General features: G+C 35.0%; 1 protein-coding gene across 1 annotated transcript in view; it reads right to left on the reverse strand.

The window, feature by feature from the left end:
* LOC130580825 (contactin-associated protein-like 2) overlaps positions 1-19,988 on the reverse strand; it is a 616,928-nt gene that overhangs the window by 52,596 nt on the left and 544,344 nt on the right. The window contains exon 9 of the mRNA XM_057378578.1: positions 1,582-1,731. Within this exon, the coding sequence (XP_057234561.1) occupies positions 1,582-1,731 (150 nt within the window). The remainder of the gene's footprint in view (positions 1-1,581; positions 1,732-19,988) is intronic.

The raw sequence follows: 19,988 nt of genomic DNA on the forward strand, positions 1-19,988 counted from the left end.
GATGTGGGAATGAGACTTCAGGGAATTCATGATTGACTTCCATATCCCAYTAGAACAATATCTGCATGCATACTTGTTTTTTTATGGAAGGATGGTGGAATTATAAAGTGCAGGTCAGCAATCACAAATCAAGCAGATTTCACAGTCCAGCTGAAATGACAACAAATCAACCTTTTGACCAAGAAAGGGTAAAAAAACTACCTGGAGAAACCAGACAATCTATCCCTCACAAAGAACCAGAGGTAAAAGACCTTTCACAAGAAATCAATCAATCCCTCTCCAGAAATTTAATAGTGATCTGAGGATTTTTGCCATTAAAATGAACAGAATTTAACACTTGATGTATTATGTAAAGCATTGCTTCTCATTGTCTCCCATGTGTGCTTAATAACTTTATTTAATTAGAATGTCCCAGATTGTTCTGACAAATTGAACACTCTAAGTTCTGACAATAAAATAATTTTCACACTTTAGCATGTGGAAACTGGTTATGCTAGAACTCTTATTTGAGGCAATAGGCTAAAMAAACTATTAGATTAATTATGGATGTTGGAAAATATACATGTTACAGCAACAGGAAGTTTAAGTTCTGTGACAGACYAACYTTAATTTTCTAASAAYGAAATGAAAATAACCTYGAAAGGATTTTTTTCCCTTTCTACTTAGGGTATTTYATATAGCAGTAAGTTTTCCATCCCTTGGRTAATGTTATGACTATTTTTAGTAGYTCATTTATATTTAATTTTTATTAGATGTGTATCTTGTAAGTTTTTTTCTAAAAATCAATTTTTAACACTGATAAATTCTGCTTTTAAAATCTTTTTTCTCTGTCTGAAGAATTCATGTTCAACCTTAAATGTGTGGGGCACTTCAAAAGTGCAACCTGCARTATTTTTGGATCAAAAATATTTTTGACATGCAAACACACTTTTCAATATAGGAATTTCAATGTCAGTTTAATAATTCCAAGACTTTTGATGGCCTTTTTAGATTTTCATAAATGCTAACATAGAAGAGSAAGCACAATAAATAATGAAGGCATCATTTTTAAGAATTGCTTTTAATATATGGAATGTCAACAGACAGAAACACTAAAGAATCTAAGGTTTCAACTCATGAGAGCTTCTCAATTATCCAAAATAATGACAGTGCTTAAAAATCAGCAAAAGGTTAAGACGTGTCCTGAGCAAAGTTTTTTATCTTTTTTGTCTTCGGGATTTCAAATTTGACAAGTTAAGTTTATTTCTCCAATTGGTGCCTTGTATTTAATCTATTAAGATTCCTCTTTCTCTGTATGTTCAGAGATCTGAGAATTCATTTCAAGTTAGGTTTATTCTTGTACAGAACTACTCAGGGTTTATTTTTTAAGGATGAGGAGGTGGAAAAATATTCTTAAAAGTGAAATTAAGCTTAGTATTGCACTCTTTGTTGAGCAACACCTAGGCATTCAACACCTAGGCATTCAACTCATAATAAGATCCACATGAATTAATTACGCCCTGAAATCCATTTCACCTGTTATATTGACTAAAAGACAGCAGCACTTTGATTGCATATTTGTTTTGATTTTTTTTTTTTTACCTCCAAAGAAGTATTTTTCTCCAGTCTTGACTTGTAGAGGGCTGTTTGTTCGAACAGCTGAAGCTTCATCTCCATCAATAGTGAGGACGGCAAAATTTTCCTTAGCTAGGAATCGAACTTCATGCCACTGCCCATCATTGAGACCAGARCCTATGAAGAGCAAAAAAAATTGCAACATTTTACTTACTCCATTATCTTTCAGTGTTTTGTCTCTTTCCCAGGCTCATCAAATAAGGTTTAATAAATGCTATTGCAGAAATGAAATAATTTTAGTGTGATAGCAAGGTATTGTTTGTTCTTAAAGCAACAGTTAAAAGAAATCCAGATTATATCATAAATACAAGTCCTGSAACTACCAAAGTGTCCATGCTGTCAGGCCCAATAGTATCTATTCACAGGTGTTATTGCTCACCTTTCCTACCAAAAGGCCATATTCTGCATTTTGCTRATAAAGAATAGGTCTTAAWTGTTTCTATGATCAAACTCAGAAGGAAAAGAAACCAGTTCATCCATTTAACTATAGAGAGCAACAGTCCAAAAGGGCGTATCATGCTCATGTTAGGCATATATCAAGTTAGATATTTCCAAGAAAAGGGAAGGGAGAAATAGGAAGGGGAAAGGCTCACAGAGGTGGTGAATTCGCTGCTAATCCTGTCATTGGGATGTAGGGCTACTCACAGAAGAGGAAGACATTATCACAGAGGCAAAAACAGCAAATGTCTGAAAACCCCACAATCTTAGGGGAGCACCAACCTCCCAGTGCTGTCAGCAGAAAAACAGACAGCCTTGTTCATTCATTCTGCACTTTTAAAAATCCTCAGAATTTATAAGCTTCTTGCATTGTCCCCAGCAGCTGGCTGAAATCCAGTTTGCCTGACACATTAAGAACTGCAAAAGGGTACTGGTTTGTTCTACTCATTTCCATGCAGTCAGGTTATGGTGGGTCAGCAAATAAGTAGCAAATGCTCTACTAAAAGCAAATTCCAAGTTAGGGCACCTTTTAGAAGCAACAATTTCTCCACCTAGTTAAAGTCACCTTAGCAAAATGTCATTTGCCAAAATAAACCACAATGCAAAGTTATAAGCTGTATCTAAAATTACATGGGATGCAAAATGTCAACAGAAGTATAAAGGAAGATAAACTTTCAAAATACTATGTTACCTTTTATGAAGCAGGAATATAGACTTGGCAAACATATATAGCTAAACTTTTAATAAATATTTTTTCCCTGTGTTTTCGCACCTTTGTTTAAGATATGAGAACAAGTTGTGAAATAAGGTCGGGTGCTCTTGGAATAGTCTCAGAAATTTCATTAGTATGAATAAAGTAACAGAAGCCTCTTAAAAATAAATCAGTAAGAAATGTTTCTACTAAACTAGCTTGTTCAATCTCGGGTAAGAACAGATGAAAAGCCTAATATACCAAACATGAGGGAATTTTTGTTTCTGTTTGTAAACTCTTTTTCTTTCATTTTCATTAAACTTGAAAAAGAAGAAACTCAAAACCACATAATTACAGCCCAGATAAAATTAATTTCCACTGATAATAAGAAAGACACATTTTTTTTATAGACTKCCAAACCAAAATCGCTATAACATGTACCACCATAACTGAAGCTTATCAGAACACATTTAAAACTTGAATTTTCCAGATCATGATGAGCTAATATTAAAAAATCTATCGTATTTTTTTTTTTTTTTATCCAGATATTCAGTATTACCTTGAACTGAATAATAATGACTAGAGACTCCTGGACAAAATTAAGAATTGCCTATTAAAATTCAAGGGRCAAACGCAATAGCATGAGCTGTTCATCACAAAGGGAGGTATGTCTAAAATCCTCTCTGGAAAGAGAGATATTGTAGAAACCAAGACACAGCAAGGTATGAGACAAGAAAGTGCACAGTCAGGCATGGCCAAGACCCTCAGCACTGAGAATGAGGGGAAACAGAGTAGAAATGGCCCTGCCAGCTCCATGGAATAGTGGGAGCAGGAAATGAAGGCGCTCCAGCCTCTGGAGCAGGCAAAGAGCACAAGAGAGCAGGAGCAGCAGAGTCTTGGTCTTGTGCCTTCATTCCCCTTTTGTGCTGCTCAGGAGCAGGATATAGAGAAGTTGTGACTGAGGAATTGAAGCTAAGCTTTAAGCAGAGGGAAGAAAAAGGTGTTATTTTAATGATTTCCTTTGTTTCTCACTATGTAGATCTATTTTAATTGTCAATGAATTAAATTAATTTTCCCACGCCAAGTCTGTTTTGCTTACAACCGTAATTGGTACATGATCTCCCTGTGTTTATCTCATTCCGTGGGCTTCTCAGTCTTATTTTCCTCCCTTGCCCTGTGGAGGAGTGGAAGTGAGGGAACCCACCACAACCTCTGACAAAGCTAAAGACAGATGATTATGCCATGAAATTGGAAATTCACTGTATTTCATCTAATAAGTCTTAGTTTACCACCCTCACCTCTTGAAGATGCTCCTTTGTAAAAGAATGAGCTGACAGTACCAATGAGGAAAGTATTTTAAATTAAATATTGCATGAGATGAAAATGACTTAAGTTATTTTAATCTGTATTTATTTTTTTTTGTATTTTGTGGTTGTACCATGTTTTCCCCATGTGCAGTAAAGGGAAAACACCCCAAGCTCAGAAGCAGCACGCAGAGAAATTGAACATTACAATGACTCAAGGCAAAAAGCAGGTGGAGRGAAGGTGGATCAGCAGAGCAGGCAGTTCTCCTGAGCAGATAGAGAAATGAGAGAATGAGGAGAGCTGCAGGTTACAAGCAAAAGCGATTTCATGCATTCTCTCTGTGTGCACAGCATTTAGCAAGATATGGTAAGGGAACACATTGCTGTCTTTAGGCTGTTTGCTAGAAAAAAAAAATGCATTGTTGGAAAAGCATTGTTATTTTGGCTGTATTAAATAGTTAAATTACCCCTACAAGTTGGCAACATTCCAGTCAGTCCCTGAAATATGACACTGTTGTTGCTTTGTGAACTCTTCAGAGTATTTATATAAGGCTGCATTCTTCTTAGCTACAGGTGTTAACCATGCTCAAGGAGTTTTGCAGTRTGACAGTAATATTCCCAGCTGTTCTGGCTCAAAGTTGTCACAAAAATTCTTGTGCAATTTTACATTTGCTTAAAAAACATCTTATTGGTAGATTTTTTTTCCTGAGGAGTTTACTGATGAATGCTAATGAGGATTGCTCATTACTACTCAGCAAGTACTCACTATTGTCTTTACAGAATTGTGCTCCCCAGTCAAAAAACTGAAAGCAGCTTTCATCTCTGCAGCTGTTTTTATCTGATTTTTTATTTATGTGTATTAGCAGCAGTAGTGTCAACCCTCCTTTTTTAATGAGACAATGATGTGTGTCAGGAACTTATTATTGGGATATATGATATATTCAATAGATATATTATAGGGATAAATTTGTACAGTTGYGTGAGCTGTTTCTATTATAATATTTTATTGCAAGCTTAATGTATATTGAAGGATTTTTTTTTGCTTGCTGATATCTTCATATAAAGCACGACTCATTATAAAATCATGCATCTTTACAAAAAGAATTTTGAGTTGTGAAATTTAGAATGGCCTACATCCCAAATGCACAATGATGGTTATTCATTGCAAYTTAATTTCCTCATCTGAATTGATACATATATTTATTTGCATTTTTTTTACTCTTTTTTAATATGCAAGTTGAGGAAAAAAAAMCAAAACAACTACATACTGCTGCCACAACAAATTCCCTACTGAGTTCTGGAAAAGATGTTTTCATATGCAAATTAAATATGTTAATGAAATGCATTCTCTCTATCTAGGTTTTCTATTTAAATGACATTATTTTAAAAGTRGGACTCTTGAGTTAGGCACTTTGATTGAACAAGAAGAAACAGATGTTTTGCTTATTAGAGATATGGAAGAAGAACTACATCAATGAATACCAAAAAAATTACAAGGGTTTAATACATAATGGAAAATTTAGGGAGCTACATCTGGTCGAGCTTTGCCTCGAGAACTTCAGTGGCAAAAACCTCAAATTCTTCTATGAATAACTTTGTGATATCAAATCTTCCTTTAAAAATTGCTGCCCCATGCAGTGACTATCAGTGAGTCTGTTAGGTTATGCAGCCTGCTGATGTACATGGACAAGATCCTTCTGAGGTCAACAACCACATCAGAACAGAACCTTGCTTTAATGTTGATATAGAYTGTAACCCAAAATCCTGTTCAAATGTTTAAGAAGAAAACAGGGAAAGAAGAGTATCATTAGCTCCATGAAGCACTGGAACAATGCAAAGCTATGCAGCTGCATATGGCCCTTTAGTTACAACTGCTGCAGTAAATAACAATTTTATGCACAATAATTTCTTGCAATTCTTATGAGGAGATGAAACTCTCAATACTCAGACTGAAGGCAGAGGGAGAGGTTTGTTTATTCTTGCTTTCACTTTTGCCAGASAGAACCATATTTCAGGATGGTGTTGTGATGGCTCTTCCTGGTTAATCTTTCATTAATTCAGTACAACTTTGCTCTAGTATTTCTGACKATAGGAAAACAAACCAACAATGTTTCGTTTGAAATGCTCAGATGTGTTCAAACATACAGCAATATATGCCATTTATTCAATCAGAAGAACATTAAATATAGTCACTAGGATGCAATTACAAGAGCCCTGGTTTTCTGTGTTTAGTTAATCATRATTTTAAACTGCAAAAGTTTAAAACTGAAAAGCAAAATCACAACTCTTCCTATAGCAATATTTTAGATAGTTTCTGCAATAAGCTATCTGAGTATATAATCTGTTTTAGGACTTATGATTCGGAAAAGGTACTTTTATTTTAAATTTCATTCATTTTTTTGCTATCCTGGTGTAAGATAAGACAGTGGAAAATGCAGTCCTTAAAGGTATTTTAATGATGGAAAACCTTTCTCCAACAAAACCAAAAGAGTTATGACAAATTTTGTCCTAATGTTTAAGCTCAGAGTTCTTTTTTTTTTAAGGTGAGTAGTTGGAAAAATGTCCAAATATCACCCCATGGTAATTTTTAAATTATACTGATTTTGCTCTGCAAGTCAATATCAGAAGAGAAAAAATGAGCATTTATCTTGATATGCATCTCTAACCTTGTATGAATTGGACGTATTTTTAAAAGGATGAGTAATTTTCTTGTTTCCACAGTTAGTATGTGCAGGGCAGGAAACAGAATATAAAGCAAATACATAAACCTACAGTGCTACAGTGTCTTTATAACAATCAAACATATTCTACTAAAACCCTTGACTACTGGTGATTTTAATGTAATGAACCATAAACCGGGCAAATAATTRYCAAACTCATAATGATTTCTTTTTGTTCTTTTACTGAAAAGTAATAAAAACGAATAAAAGCATGTTTGCATTTGAATGACAGAAAAAAAAAAATGTATGGAAATTCTATGTTTAGATACTTGTAGAATCTTGTGCAACTACTGAAACAATTTTYGCTTTTCAAGCACAGGCTTTTTCCCCTCCCATCTCTACTGTTTTTGCCATATTCTTTATTCTCACTTAAAAAAATATGTATATTGGTATTGTGCCTTAGATATGAATATATATACACTTGGACATYGAAATGTCAAGATGTGTTTCAGCTTGCAGAAAGAATGCTGTCGTTAAAGATCAGACACAGCTTTTGCTGTTTTGCTGAAAACAGCTTTATGTTGCTCATTTGATTATACTTTTAAATCAGCACCTGTAACACTTTCATTGTGCTTCTGTTTAGAAGACACAGAAAACTCTAAGCACAAGATTTTTTGAAAGGAAATTCATGTAGCAGCCCTTTTCATGTCTTAATCCTATTATACAAAAATTCTGTTTATAGTTATATTTTCATTGCACATAGGCCTCATGCGACAAATAGGAGAAACATTGTGCTTTTTCTTCTAAATGAAATATAACACTTTTTACAAGGATTTGTTCATACCTCTGTCTCTTTCCCAGAATCATGAGCTGTAGGAAAAGCAAACTCACTGCTCCCCACCAGAAAAGATTACTAAATGTTGGCATTATCTAGCAAATGCCAATGACCAATATATTAGTGTTTTTCCACAATCTATTTTTCATTAAATGCAAACTGCATTAAACCATTTCTTATTTAAATTTTTTTTTTTTTTAAACCTGGAATACTCCACTGCCAGAACCAAACTGTGCTCATGTGAAGACTGATTTTCTTTTTGTGACTCTCCATATGTTAGTTGAGACCCTGTTAGTGACACATTGAGACTGGACTTCACCTTGCTGCAGTCTCGTTCTGGAGCCAAAAACAAAAGCAGAGGGCTCTGCACAGCAGAAGGCAGTTCTGTGCATGAACCAGGTCCTATAGAGGTGGAGGTAAAGGTTTACATGTAAATTGAACTGTGCTTTTAGTGTGTTGCTGAAGTGTGAGTATAAAGCTAACCTTGCAGTTGTCTCCACATAGTGGACTTTGCTTTGTGTTAGTAAAAGTCTCCATGCCTGAAGGCTGTATTTTYCTTTAGATGAAACTAGGTCCAAACTAACAAACTCCAGTCTCATGTGCAAATGACATTGCATGGACTTTCAGATCTCAGCRTGAACTGTTCTGCTCTGTCATTCTCTCCTATTGTGCTCTGCTGAAGACAGAGTCAGGTCTAAAATGTTGAAAGCATTTGCTGTGGAAATTGGATCTTGATTTGAAAAGGAAACAGCCTGTTCTCTTCTATCAAAAACCCTAAGGAAAAAGTGATARAACAACATCCTGCTGTAGCACTCTGCAAGGGAGAAGTTCAAGAGGCGTCTTGCTCCAAGAAGAAAATATTTGCTCCATAATTTGCATGTATTTGCTGTCACAGATCACTATTTCTGTTGTGTTCAGTAGGTGTATGTTTTTCAAAACCAGAAAGCTGATAGAGAAAACAAACAATAAAGTTCTCAGTGAACAATAGTAAAATCTTAACACAAYRATGATTTCAAAYGATCCACTTGGTTAACTAAAAATATTTTTTTAAGAATYGTAGAATCTCTAAGGTTGGAAAAGACCTCCAAGATAAMGTCCAGCCTTTGACTGAACAYCACCMCGACAACWAAACCATAGCACWGAGCRCTRTGTCCTGTCATTTCTTGRACACTTCCAGGGATGGTGATTCCACCATCTCCTTGGGCAGCCTGTTCCAATATTTAATCACATTTTCAGTGGAAACATTCTTCTTGATATCCAGTCTAAACCTTCTATGGCACAGCTTATGTCCTCTTGTCCTGCCTGTATGGGACAATATTGATATCATACATTAAGTTTTCTTTGTTGAGTGAGCAGTAGGAGGTACAAACAAAATATATTCTGTGTCAAAGGAAATAAATAAAACAGGAAATAAAAGGAAATAAACAATAAAAATATTTGGATCTTAGGGAGTAGTTTTCTAGCAAAACCATGAAAACATAAGTAAAATGCAAGTATTGTAGGACTGCTTTACATGTTACTGAATATTGTCTTTCACAGTCAATTGCTGTTAGACAATGCAAGCGTGTATGATGACTCTGTCCATTAACTCTGTCTTAGATTTGGAAAATGTATTTCATGTGCTCATTTATGAGGAGGTATCTAATGAAAGCAGCCTTTCAGCATAAAAGAAGTTCTAAGAAGTAAASAAACTTGAAAATGCCTCTGGCCCCTCTGCTTCCCAGCCAGTTCCATAGGGCAACATTCCCTCAGACCTGGTGGCTGCCAAGGACGAATGTGTTGTTTAAATGGCTAAACCTAAAACCTTTGAAACGATATCAGACCATCCATTCTTCAAATATACAGTGCCTCAGTTTGATGCTCCTTAACACAACATTGGATGAACCGTGCATTGCAGTTGAGTTTCCACAGACTCCTAGGAAATGAGGAATGACTYCAGTGCACACCCAGTGAGAGAAGAGAGGCACAGCTGTGAGAACAGAGCAGGGCACTGTTACAGTACTGGGTCCTAGAAGTGTTACCTTTGAAATGCAGAAAGATTTCATGGGCTGTAAGAGAGGAGAGCCAGGAATAGCGCAGCCCTATCAATGTGATTGATAGGACACTGGGAAAGCTGACTTGGGAGAAACACCGTGATGTGTACCTCACATGTGCATGATACCCACCTCTGATAGTTACTGAATCTGAAATTGTGATGTTATTGATACAACTATAAAATCATACATCTCAGAAATAATAAGAATTATTMAAAACCTACATAAATATTTCTTTAGGTACAGGGAGTTTAGCTTGGGTTAATAGAGAGGAAATTGCAATTTTGATCTAAATAAAAATACCTCTACTGAAGTCCTGAATGTACAGGCACTTGTACCAGCTGAGAAGTTAGGCCAGTATACAGAAAGCCCCTAAATTTTCATGGAGTTGGATTAAATGAGCTGGAGAATCCTTCACACCTACCAGCCTGTGATAGTCCAAATCCTTGAGAGGCAGTTGCTTTTTCCAGTTACAATTCCTCCTACCTTTCATTACAAAAAAAATTGCCTCAACACAGTTTATGTGTACTGTACCCACTCATAATTACTGAATCTGTTCTGACAGTGAAGGAATCAACCTGCATTAAATTAATAACTCCTGAACTTCAAGCAAGTTAGAAAAATTTCTGCCTTGAAATGCAGCTCCACTCTTGCATCTGCATTGATCTTTGTATGAGTAGAAGGACCAGTAGTTTGTAGAGTCGGTAAGTTTATATAGAATTTTTATAAATTTTCTTTCTTGTAAATTTTTATAGAAGACACTCAAGCCAAAGATTCTAACTTGAGTTTGAAGGTTGTACATAGACAGCAAGTTTGTTTTCTGCTCATTTTTCCTTCAGGCATTTTGTTAAGGGGAGTAATGATAGACTGTCACAGTTCAACAGTTTCCTTACAGTGAAATGCAGTACTAATACACATTTCAAAAGATTTTTAAGCTCTTTGCTGACTATACAAGTGAAATAATCATTCTATTATTGCTTTTTACTTCAGAAATGTCTTGATATTTTATTTGATTTTGTCTTTGCTTTAGTAGGCAAGAAAAGAAAGAAATTATACTAGAAATTTGAAAAGATTAGGAAATTAATAGCTTAGTCTATCATGTGATACTTATGAATTATCAATAATGAAGGTGTCTTTTGCAATTTTTTTGTTCATTTACCTTTTAATAATTATCTTAGTTTTTAAATAAAAAATGAGACCACAATGGAAAATAGAGAGGTTAAAACCTGGTATATCTTTCTCTTTCTGCAGTTTTATTAAAAATGCCTAATGCAAATACAGTTTTTTTTTAGGGTCAGAAAATTTCATCTCTCTCCTTATGGTAAGATTTCTTTTCAATAGAAACTTGAACTGCACCGCTACAATATTTTTTCAKTGCAAGTTTTCTGTTGCATTTTATGCATTAGGTGGTCTGTCATATGCATAATTAGTAATTATAGGACCCACAGGCAATAAATCATGAAAACATATTATCTTTGCATCATACTTTACTTGGGTTAGCACCATTCTGATGCACAGTGGAGGCTGTCACTAGCATTTTATGAAGATAGATGATTGAACTATGYGAGTCATAAGCTGAATTGTGATAAATCATCCAGTTCATTCTTGCTAAAGGCCTCGTGACACTGTCAGTTAAACATGGCTGAGCACAACTTTTTGGCTGTAACAGGAACACATCCAGCTGCTGACACCTGTACCCAYGCTGGTGGCCTGGACACTGGTGAGGGACTGCTGGCCAAGACATCTTAGAAAGCTTATTCTCATTCAGAGGGTCCATAATTTCATTCACCTATTTGAGTTTTGCTGACAAATCCCTTCTCTCCCCAAAAACAAGAACAAAAAGAATGATTTAAAAAAAAAAAAAAATGGAAACATTTTTATAGAATGTACACCCCTTACAGAAAAATAGTTATTAGAACTATTTGCTCTGCTGTCACTCTTGAAAGGCCAGCATGACAAGAAATGTCTCTGTGAATGGATGTTACCTTTGAAAAACAGAGCACTATAGAACTGTCATTTGGTCTTCCAGTGAGAAATGAGAAAAACAAAACCCCAAAACTTAAATTATTATCTAAAATGAATCTATTTTTAATATAGCTGCCACAAGAGATTTGATACAAAAATATTAAACAAAAAGCCAAGTAATCTGAATATGAAATTGATTCTATTAAGGACTCACTGTGTTTTTCCAAATTCCCTAAAACATCCCTTTGAAATATACAGTTTGAGATACATGTATCTTCTGATCTACTAAAAACATGAACATGATGATTTTATTCTTTAAATTCTACTCATCCATCATTGATACAAAGCAACTTCAACAATAAAATACACAATAAAACAACAACAGCTTTACAACTGTCTTTAAAATCCACTGTAAAGAAATAAGTAAATAAACATATTTATTACAGTAAATCTGTTGTTTCATGCATGACTGCCTCCATATCACAGAGACCATCTAGAAATGGATTTTTAAACAAAACTTCTCTGAAAATTTGATGATGTAAGTAATGTTGATTTAGTTTAATGAAAAAAAATATAATAAAGCCACATTTCAGCATGTAAATGGAAATCAAATGCATTTACAGGCAGGACTACTGACAGAAGTCAAAAACTTCAAATAACACTTTTACTGAAACAATTTATCTCTCTATTGCTTTTTAAGTCATTCAGTTCATGATAATTTAGCCAGCTGTTTATAAAAACTTGGCATGCTACTTTGTTTAGGATTGGTTTAAACAACATGGAAAATAAAGGYAGTTTGATAAACCTTCTTGTTCTCAATTTTCCAGCTTCTTTTTAAACTTCTCTAACCTGTCAAACTGGTAATTAAATGTTGATTTATTACAGAAGGTTGGCAATTATTGTAGCTCATTTGCTAGGGATTTATGATTTACTTTGTACTATAGAAAACCAGGAAACAGAGTGTTTGATTTCATTCTCTTGGCAACAGGAAAGACATTTMAGCTTCACATACTAATGTCAGGCTTAAATTTGGATCATGCTCAGTCACTCCTCATGTCTTTGTAATGTTCTTATTGCTATTCTGCTCTAGAAATTCATTCAGTGCTTCAGAAAAGCTCTTCTAAGTCAGAAGGAAGAACTTTCTCCAGGTTTCCATAGAAATGTCCTGCTTTGGGAGAAGTCAGCTCCTGCTGAGTTAATGAGGTTGGTTGTGATAAAGCTATTCAGGTCTAGCATTGAGAAAGTGCAACGAAGCTTGCATTTTCATGGAAAATCTGGAAGTTGACTCAAATGAGAAGTAAAAAGAATTTAATCTGGATAACAGTTTGAATTCTGATGCTCTTCTTTTTCTGACTGCAGTCATATGGAACAAGCACATGCACTGCTGGTACTGCTGATAGCAAATTAAGCATCCTGAGCCATTAAACTTCTAAGAATCTGCAATTCCTTAATTTGAATATGGAGATAATCTCCTATCAGGYGATTTGAAGATCTTGATTCAACTTCAAACCTTTCCCTCCCTCAAGAGTTTCTGAATATAAAATGAAAGAGCAGGCTTCTGAGTTAAAAACAGAGAATCCATGTTAACAGTAGGAATGATGGTTTGTTTATAAATGATGCAAAATTTCTTGGCCTGTTATACCAACTTTTAATGGGCTGAGTATCACATGATAATGTGGGAGAATTTTGGATTTTATTTCTCTTGTGTGGAATGATTTTCCACTTGCATATGTGGCATCTAAGTTGGGCTGTTTCAGTAGAGAAGGGGCACTTGGAATTATACTCAAAAATATATAAAATTTACTTTTATAAAACATGATGGACAAGGCTAATTCATTCTATTGTGTCACAGTCTGTCTCTTTACATTTATGACAGTGTGACTGTCCAAATACTGGATGGCTCTGCTAGCTCTGTGGGCAGGGAAAGGCAAGGGAATAGAAAGTATATTAAATTTACACAAGTTCTATAGGCTCAGGGCTTTCAAGCAAGCATGTTAGCATGTTCTTAAATGATCATATAAATAAGTTTCAGAACTAAAAGGCAAAAATACAAAAAAGTCAGCCCTCTGGAAATCTTCAGTCTGGATGGTTTTGAAATGACGGGATTATAGATATTATTACAGGGTCTAAATAAATATACYTTAAATAGCAAAAAAACCAAAAGCATAAGCAAAGCATAAACAGTTTAAATAGTTTACTTTGAATCTGTTTTTCAAAGTGGGGTTAAGTCTTCTTGTAAATCTACAAAAAAGCCTGTTTCAGTGTTGTCATCAGAAATATGTTGAAATAAAATCTCCAATGAGACATCACCTTATTTGTAAATGGGGTATGATGCACACAGCAGCACTGCTTAAGAAATTTCCAGCTGATTTATGCCCATGAGCTAACTTTCATGCCAGTGGTATATGATCTTTTATTTGGGGTTTCCTACCACTAATCCAAAGATACTGTGAAAGGAGATTATGCAGTCAGTGGGGCAGATTTCATCAAGATACTTCAGGTTAAAGTGCAAGKTATTCAAAGAAAGCAGAGTAATGGGACTAAGAGCATGGTAAAATGATCAATCACAGTTAATAGGTTCAAATGATTATTTAGAAACTGTGCTGKTTTGGGCTGGAGTAGAGTCAATTCTTTTCACAGTAGTTAGTGTGGGCTGTGTTTTGGATTTGTGCTGAACACAGGGTTGATAATACAGAGATGTTTTTGTTATTGCTGAGCAGGGCTCACACAGAGACAAGGCCTTTTCTGCTTTTCCTATGGCCCCTGGAAGMTGGGGGTGAAGGGGAGTTTGGGAGGAGACACAGCCMGGACAGGTGRCCCAAAGTGACCAAAGGGACATTCCAGMCMWKRYRWCATSMTSMKYASWWWAWRWGRKGRGRRGAAGRAMGARGARGASGRKGWTKKKWGGRRKGRMWKKYMYYTYCYYWMSYMASTSWYWGGTRKGWKKGRKSSSKSCYYKCYYKSYKRKKGMTGRMYGMSTGCCTGCCYRSSSRSRGSRRKSARTSAATYMMTTSYTTKKYTYKSYYTGCKTGYGCRYRSMYWKYTYTTTCYTTMYTWAWKWRWKTKTWTYTMWMYCMAYSMATKYWYTKKCTKKYWYWTWYMTKWCTSWCYCYCYMWYCMWKMYTGYKKRKGRRKGAGTGARTGRSTGTGTGAGGCTTGGCTGCTCTCTGGRTTAAACCATGACAAAAATATACATATGACCCACAGAAATTTTCTGACATTAARGGCCTAGATTAATGACAGTGCTGAGACCAGGGCAGCCATATATTCCATACAAGGGGCCTTTTCTCAAGTTACTTTCTCAAATTTAATGTCAATTATAAAAAGACAACTTTTGTACTCTTTTCTCTGTTTTCATYTTTGCTGATCAGGCAGTGGGACAAGAAAGTGTGCAGGTTGTCCCTTCCCTAAGCTCCCCTCCAAAGGCATCCAGGTGACACCTGTCTGACACTGACAGCTATCAACAGCAATAGAAAGAGGCTGCTAAGACCAGTGCAGTCTGGAGATGAGAGGAAGAGGCTGTGGAAATGTAAGGAGTGAAAGTTCAGGAGTAAATGGGTAGATGTGCCATTAGTGCTCTGCAAAGCTGGGGATGTATTCTTTACTGTACCCTCTCTTCCTCCAAAAYATAGGCACAGTTTGCTATGTGGGTGCAACTCACATGGTAATATGGTTAAAAAATGAACATCTACCTTTTCTGAGGGAGGAGAATATACCAAGCCTTTACCACAGACTATTTTAAAATAAAAATTTCCTGCTGTAGGAGCATGAGTTCAGAATTTAAACCAGGACCTAAGGACAGGAGTAATTTTTTTATGATTAATGTTTTAATAAACAAGTGCTAGTTATAAGTACATCTCTCCCCCACCACTTTGCTACGAAATAATGATAATACTTAACAAGCATAACAATAAAAACCTGACAGGTCCCTCTGCTTTTTTTTTGCTTATATAAAAGGGTTTAAAAATTTTCTTCATTAAAGCATGATGGGTTTTTTTAGGAACTTAACTGCCTACAGCAAGGATGTGCAGACACGCATCTGCTTACAGATGTATCTTGGTATAGCCCATGGTACTCCATACCAGGTATYCTAAGCAGGAAACAGCACTCAGCCYAGCAAGCTTAYTGCTGYAATTTTTCYCAGCAATTTYTTGCTTCCTGTTCCTTTKTAACCAGTTTTTGTAGGACATGTTTGTAGAAACATTGTGTTCAGGTTAAAGCAAAAAATGATTAAATGATCTTACTGTGTGGAAGAAAAAAATCTTTTTTGATCCTGTTTTCTTTCATAAGGCAAGTTAAAAAGMACAWTGCCTGCCAAAMAAATYTGGCTTACATTAATTTAGCTGCAGAGCATTTATAGAAACAAAGCAAAGTGAYRYYGTTTCAACAGACTTTATCCAGCTCTGCATACATTAGGTTCTGTGCTCTYAATTTTCCTCTGTCTTCATATATTTTCTGTCTATTTTGTTCATATCTGCTGTCAAGTTATGACAGAATTTATCATATTTAAWTTACTGGCAGTTTGCTTTTTCTCCTCTTTTATGATCAAGGAAATGGAATTTTCAGGAATTTAAACTGTCACATTCTTCACATTTTCAAAGTCTCCTCCTTCCTTTACCAAAAAAATTGCTTCATTGCACAAAGCACAAACACAAATCAGCTCCAGGGAGAGTTATGGTGTTTTAATGTGTCTAGAGTAATTTGGTAAATTTGAAATGAAGATCAGCATTGCTTATTGAAATAAATAAAATTTGGCAATATGACTTGGCTGCTCTCCTAACCATGTATTTAGGTTGTCTCCTCTGTTTGTTAGACTTGGGCATGAAAGATCCTTACAGGATGTTACAGTATCAGCTATCCTGCCATCTCAATAACAACTCTCGGTAAATCTGAAGAATTAATTAATTCAATTACACAGAAAGTGAACAAAWAATGCAGGGAAGGGGTGTATGTGTGTGCAAGAGCTATTATTAAACTAAAATAAATGAAAGGCAAAGTTCTCATAAAAAAATCATAATTATCTTCTTTTCCTTCATTTCTCATTTACCCCTCCTACAGGTCTTTAAGTTTATACAAATACTTTATCTTCTAGTAAAACATATGACTTATTTGAGAAATTTAGTTGGGCTTTAGTATCCATGTAAAAATTCCTTTGTGCTTTAAAAACTAATGAGACCCCAAAACATCCCCCAATCAGATCAGGAAGGAAAAAACAACTTTGTGACTGGTTTCTATAAAACACAATGRGATGTATCACATACAAAACTTCCAAAACTAAACCAGCATCTTTGACAATTGTGTTGCACAAACGCAGATGTTTGAACATCAGGTGTAACATAAATGAAATTACTCTTAATAAAACAAAAGTGGAATTGTTAATCTCAGCCGTACACAAAACTCACTGAAACAGTTATCCTTGTGAAAATATTTTTTTCAAAGGCACAATCTAAGGCAGATACCTATCAAAGAAGAAGACCTTCTTCAAAACTCTTTCCAGAAGGTTATGTACAGGTTTTTAATTTGTATAYCCAATGCCTCATGTACAAAACTCTATCCTTCACAGTAATGAATTTGCCCTTGTTTTTCAGTATTGGTAGAGGCTCCACCTACAAAATCACTCTTTTTTCCTCCACTTCTTAATCTATCTATATATAACAAAGGATAACGATGTCTCAAGAAGTTTGTAATACAAATGTATATCATGAAAAAGCAAACAAAAATGTGAGAAAGAAGAATGAAACATTATCCCCGTCTTACAAAAAAACACTGTGGCACAAGATTAAATAATTTRCTCTCAGTTGCACTGAAGTGTAGTAACAAAAATATTAATTCAACCTTTTCTAGAAGACTATTTAGTTTCCTATTTTCTTTTTCYTGCACTAGTATTCAAAAGCCTTATAGAAAAAAAATCAGTTTTTTTGAGTATTTAATTATTTTAAAAACAAATCAAATTTATTATAAGTGACTTAYTATAGGCTTATGATCTATCCTATCATAATATGCTAATAATATGATATGATAATACTTATAAAACTCATGCTCCAATATCATAAAATATATCATATGCATAGCAGTCCAAGGGCAATTCACATTTCATAACAATACAGTTTTAAACAATGATTTAGATGACTGAACCCTCTGCTGATAACCTGGGGTGAAGTTTCTTTCTGCAGGTGACTGGCAAAAAAAAACCAAACATGAATAGAAAGAGCATCAAACACAGTAAGGAAAACATGGGCATTTGCTCTAATTCAAGTTTCTCCAGTAATASCAGTGATACAACAAAACCATGGTGTTCCTGTCYYSKRRAWACACWMYASMRCAMRMMCMSMRCWSTGYSYYKTGTSYYCTSCRMAMWMTWTWTWWYTAATTAGGATCTAATAGYAATTGAGGTTSTTTTCCAATTCTGTTTGAGACACTCACAATTTTCAGACTTTWACTGTGTCTTTGAGACTCAGGAAGAGCCTGTCCACAACCTCTCTGTAGTAACTATCCCTACTTCTGCAGACTGAATAAAGATTTTGGATGTCARGCATTCTGTCTGAAGAGCTCCTAGCTTGTCCAACTCAGGCTGTTTATGGGCTGTCAGTTGAAAGAGAATAGCCTGGCAGGAATTGTCCAGCCAAGGTATTTTTCTATCTTTTATAACGGTTTAGAGCACAGCAGGGTATGTGATGGGTAGGAAAGAAAAATAGCTTGCTAAAATAATGCCAGATATCTGAGAGATTTAAACCTATTATCCTCAGCTACTGAGGACTGYCCTAACTATTGACACAGTTAACTTCTATTTCTCTATGCACTGGGCAGAATCATAAATTTTCCTGGAGAAAAAAAAAAAATAATTATGTTAATATTATGCTTATGGTAGGTATATTAGAAAGACCAAATGTTTAAAAAGACGAGCAAAAAAAAAAAAAACCAGAAAAAAATAAAAAGAATGCAATATCCCATGAATATTTTGATCTTTTGCCCTTCTCTTGTATAAATCTCAAGTGAATCCAGAGTAACTGCCTAATTCAGTTCTTACGAGTATGTCAACAATCAAGTAACTAACTTAAAGAATGTACTCAATACATTATTAATTCCATTAACATCACTATAGATAAACACAGTGCCCTGCAATTTCCCATCTCATGACCTTGGAAATCTCCCAGGGCAGCTGTAAAATTTAGTTGCAGGGGCCATTTAAAGTGGAGCCTAACAAAGCTCAGAAAAGTACACTACAGGGAACAATGCTGCCATAAATAGGGAATTCAGCTAATGGCAAATGAATAGACCTTTTATATCTCTAATTTGTGTGGGTTTATGAAAACATGTCATTTAATAACTTTGTAAATCTGCTGTCCTATATATTAATGCATTTTTTTTTAATTACAGTTCTCAGCCTCTCAAAAAAAACCAAACCCATAAGCATTTGTCCTGAAAAAAACCCCAAACTTAAAATTATATTTTGCAATAACAGTTAAAATATTTTTTTAAATAACAAGTAATCATAGAATCTGTTCACCTGTTTTAACTTTACAGTAACCAGGAAACAGGCCAATACCCACTGGTCTTGTGAGTGATCGATCTTCCAAAACTACCAAACAAAGCTAGGAAAATTGGGAACAATTTGTTTTTTTGTGGTTAACACGTGAGAAAAATCTCCATTTGTTCTATGTCACAAGAATACAGCAAGAGGTTTAGTTCTGCTGTCCTGTCCTAGCAGCTTTTCTGCCCCCATTTACAGTCTATCAACATCTAACAGAGCCACTGTACTTAACAATTTCGTTTGAGATCTCTACCCACCAGCAACTGCATCAATGATTACAGACAGACCGTATTTGCATATAGACACATATCCTGAGAAGCCAAATTAGATCTGTAATTATATGTCTTCAAATTCTAGGACACATTTTTGACAATTTTAATTGTTTTTTTAAAGTTTCTTCATTTCATTTTGGTACCTTAGGTATTAGAATGAATAATGAAATCTCGGTTTACGGTACTGAGTTTTGTATTGTCATGGGATTTTCTGGAGAGTACCTGATCAAAAATTCCAGTCTGCTTGAGGACTATTTCCATACAGGTATTCATCTTTCACTGCGGATATTGTAAATAAGACATAAATCAGGAAGATCCTCTAGTGCAAGCATCTAGCCTGGCAATCAGAGAGATGACATTTTATTTTCCCAGATTTTGTAAGCAGCAATGGCTCTTCAAAAATTTTGGTGTCTTTAAAATTTTAAAAGGATATCAGGACTGCATTTTGGATTTATTCCAGCAGAAATAAGGATTCGTGGCTTGTCCTGTGCTCAGTGACCTACAAATGCAACAATATCTATACACGTTACTGATCTCTTACAGACAAATTCAATTAGTTCAATATTATGAAACAACAGACATGAATTAATAAAATCATTAATTCTCTAAGYATCACAGAAAACTCCTTTTATCAAAAAATGACGC

Source organism: Malurus melanocephalus, unplaced genomic scaffold, assembly GCF_030028575.1.
Source record: "Malurus melanocephalus ecotype Western Australia unplaced genomic scaffold, MMel_1.1 scaffold_364, whole genome shotgun sequence".
NCBI lineage: Eukaryota > Metazoa > Chordata > Aves > Passeriformes > Maluridae > Malurus > Malurus melanocephalus.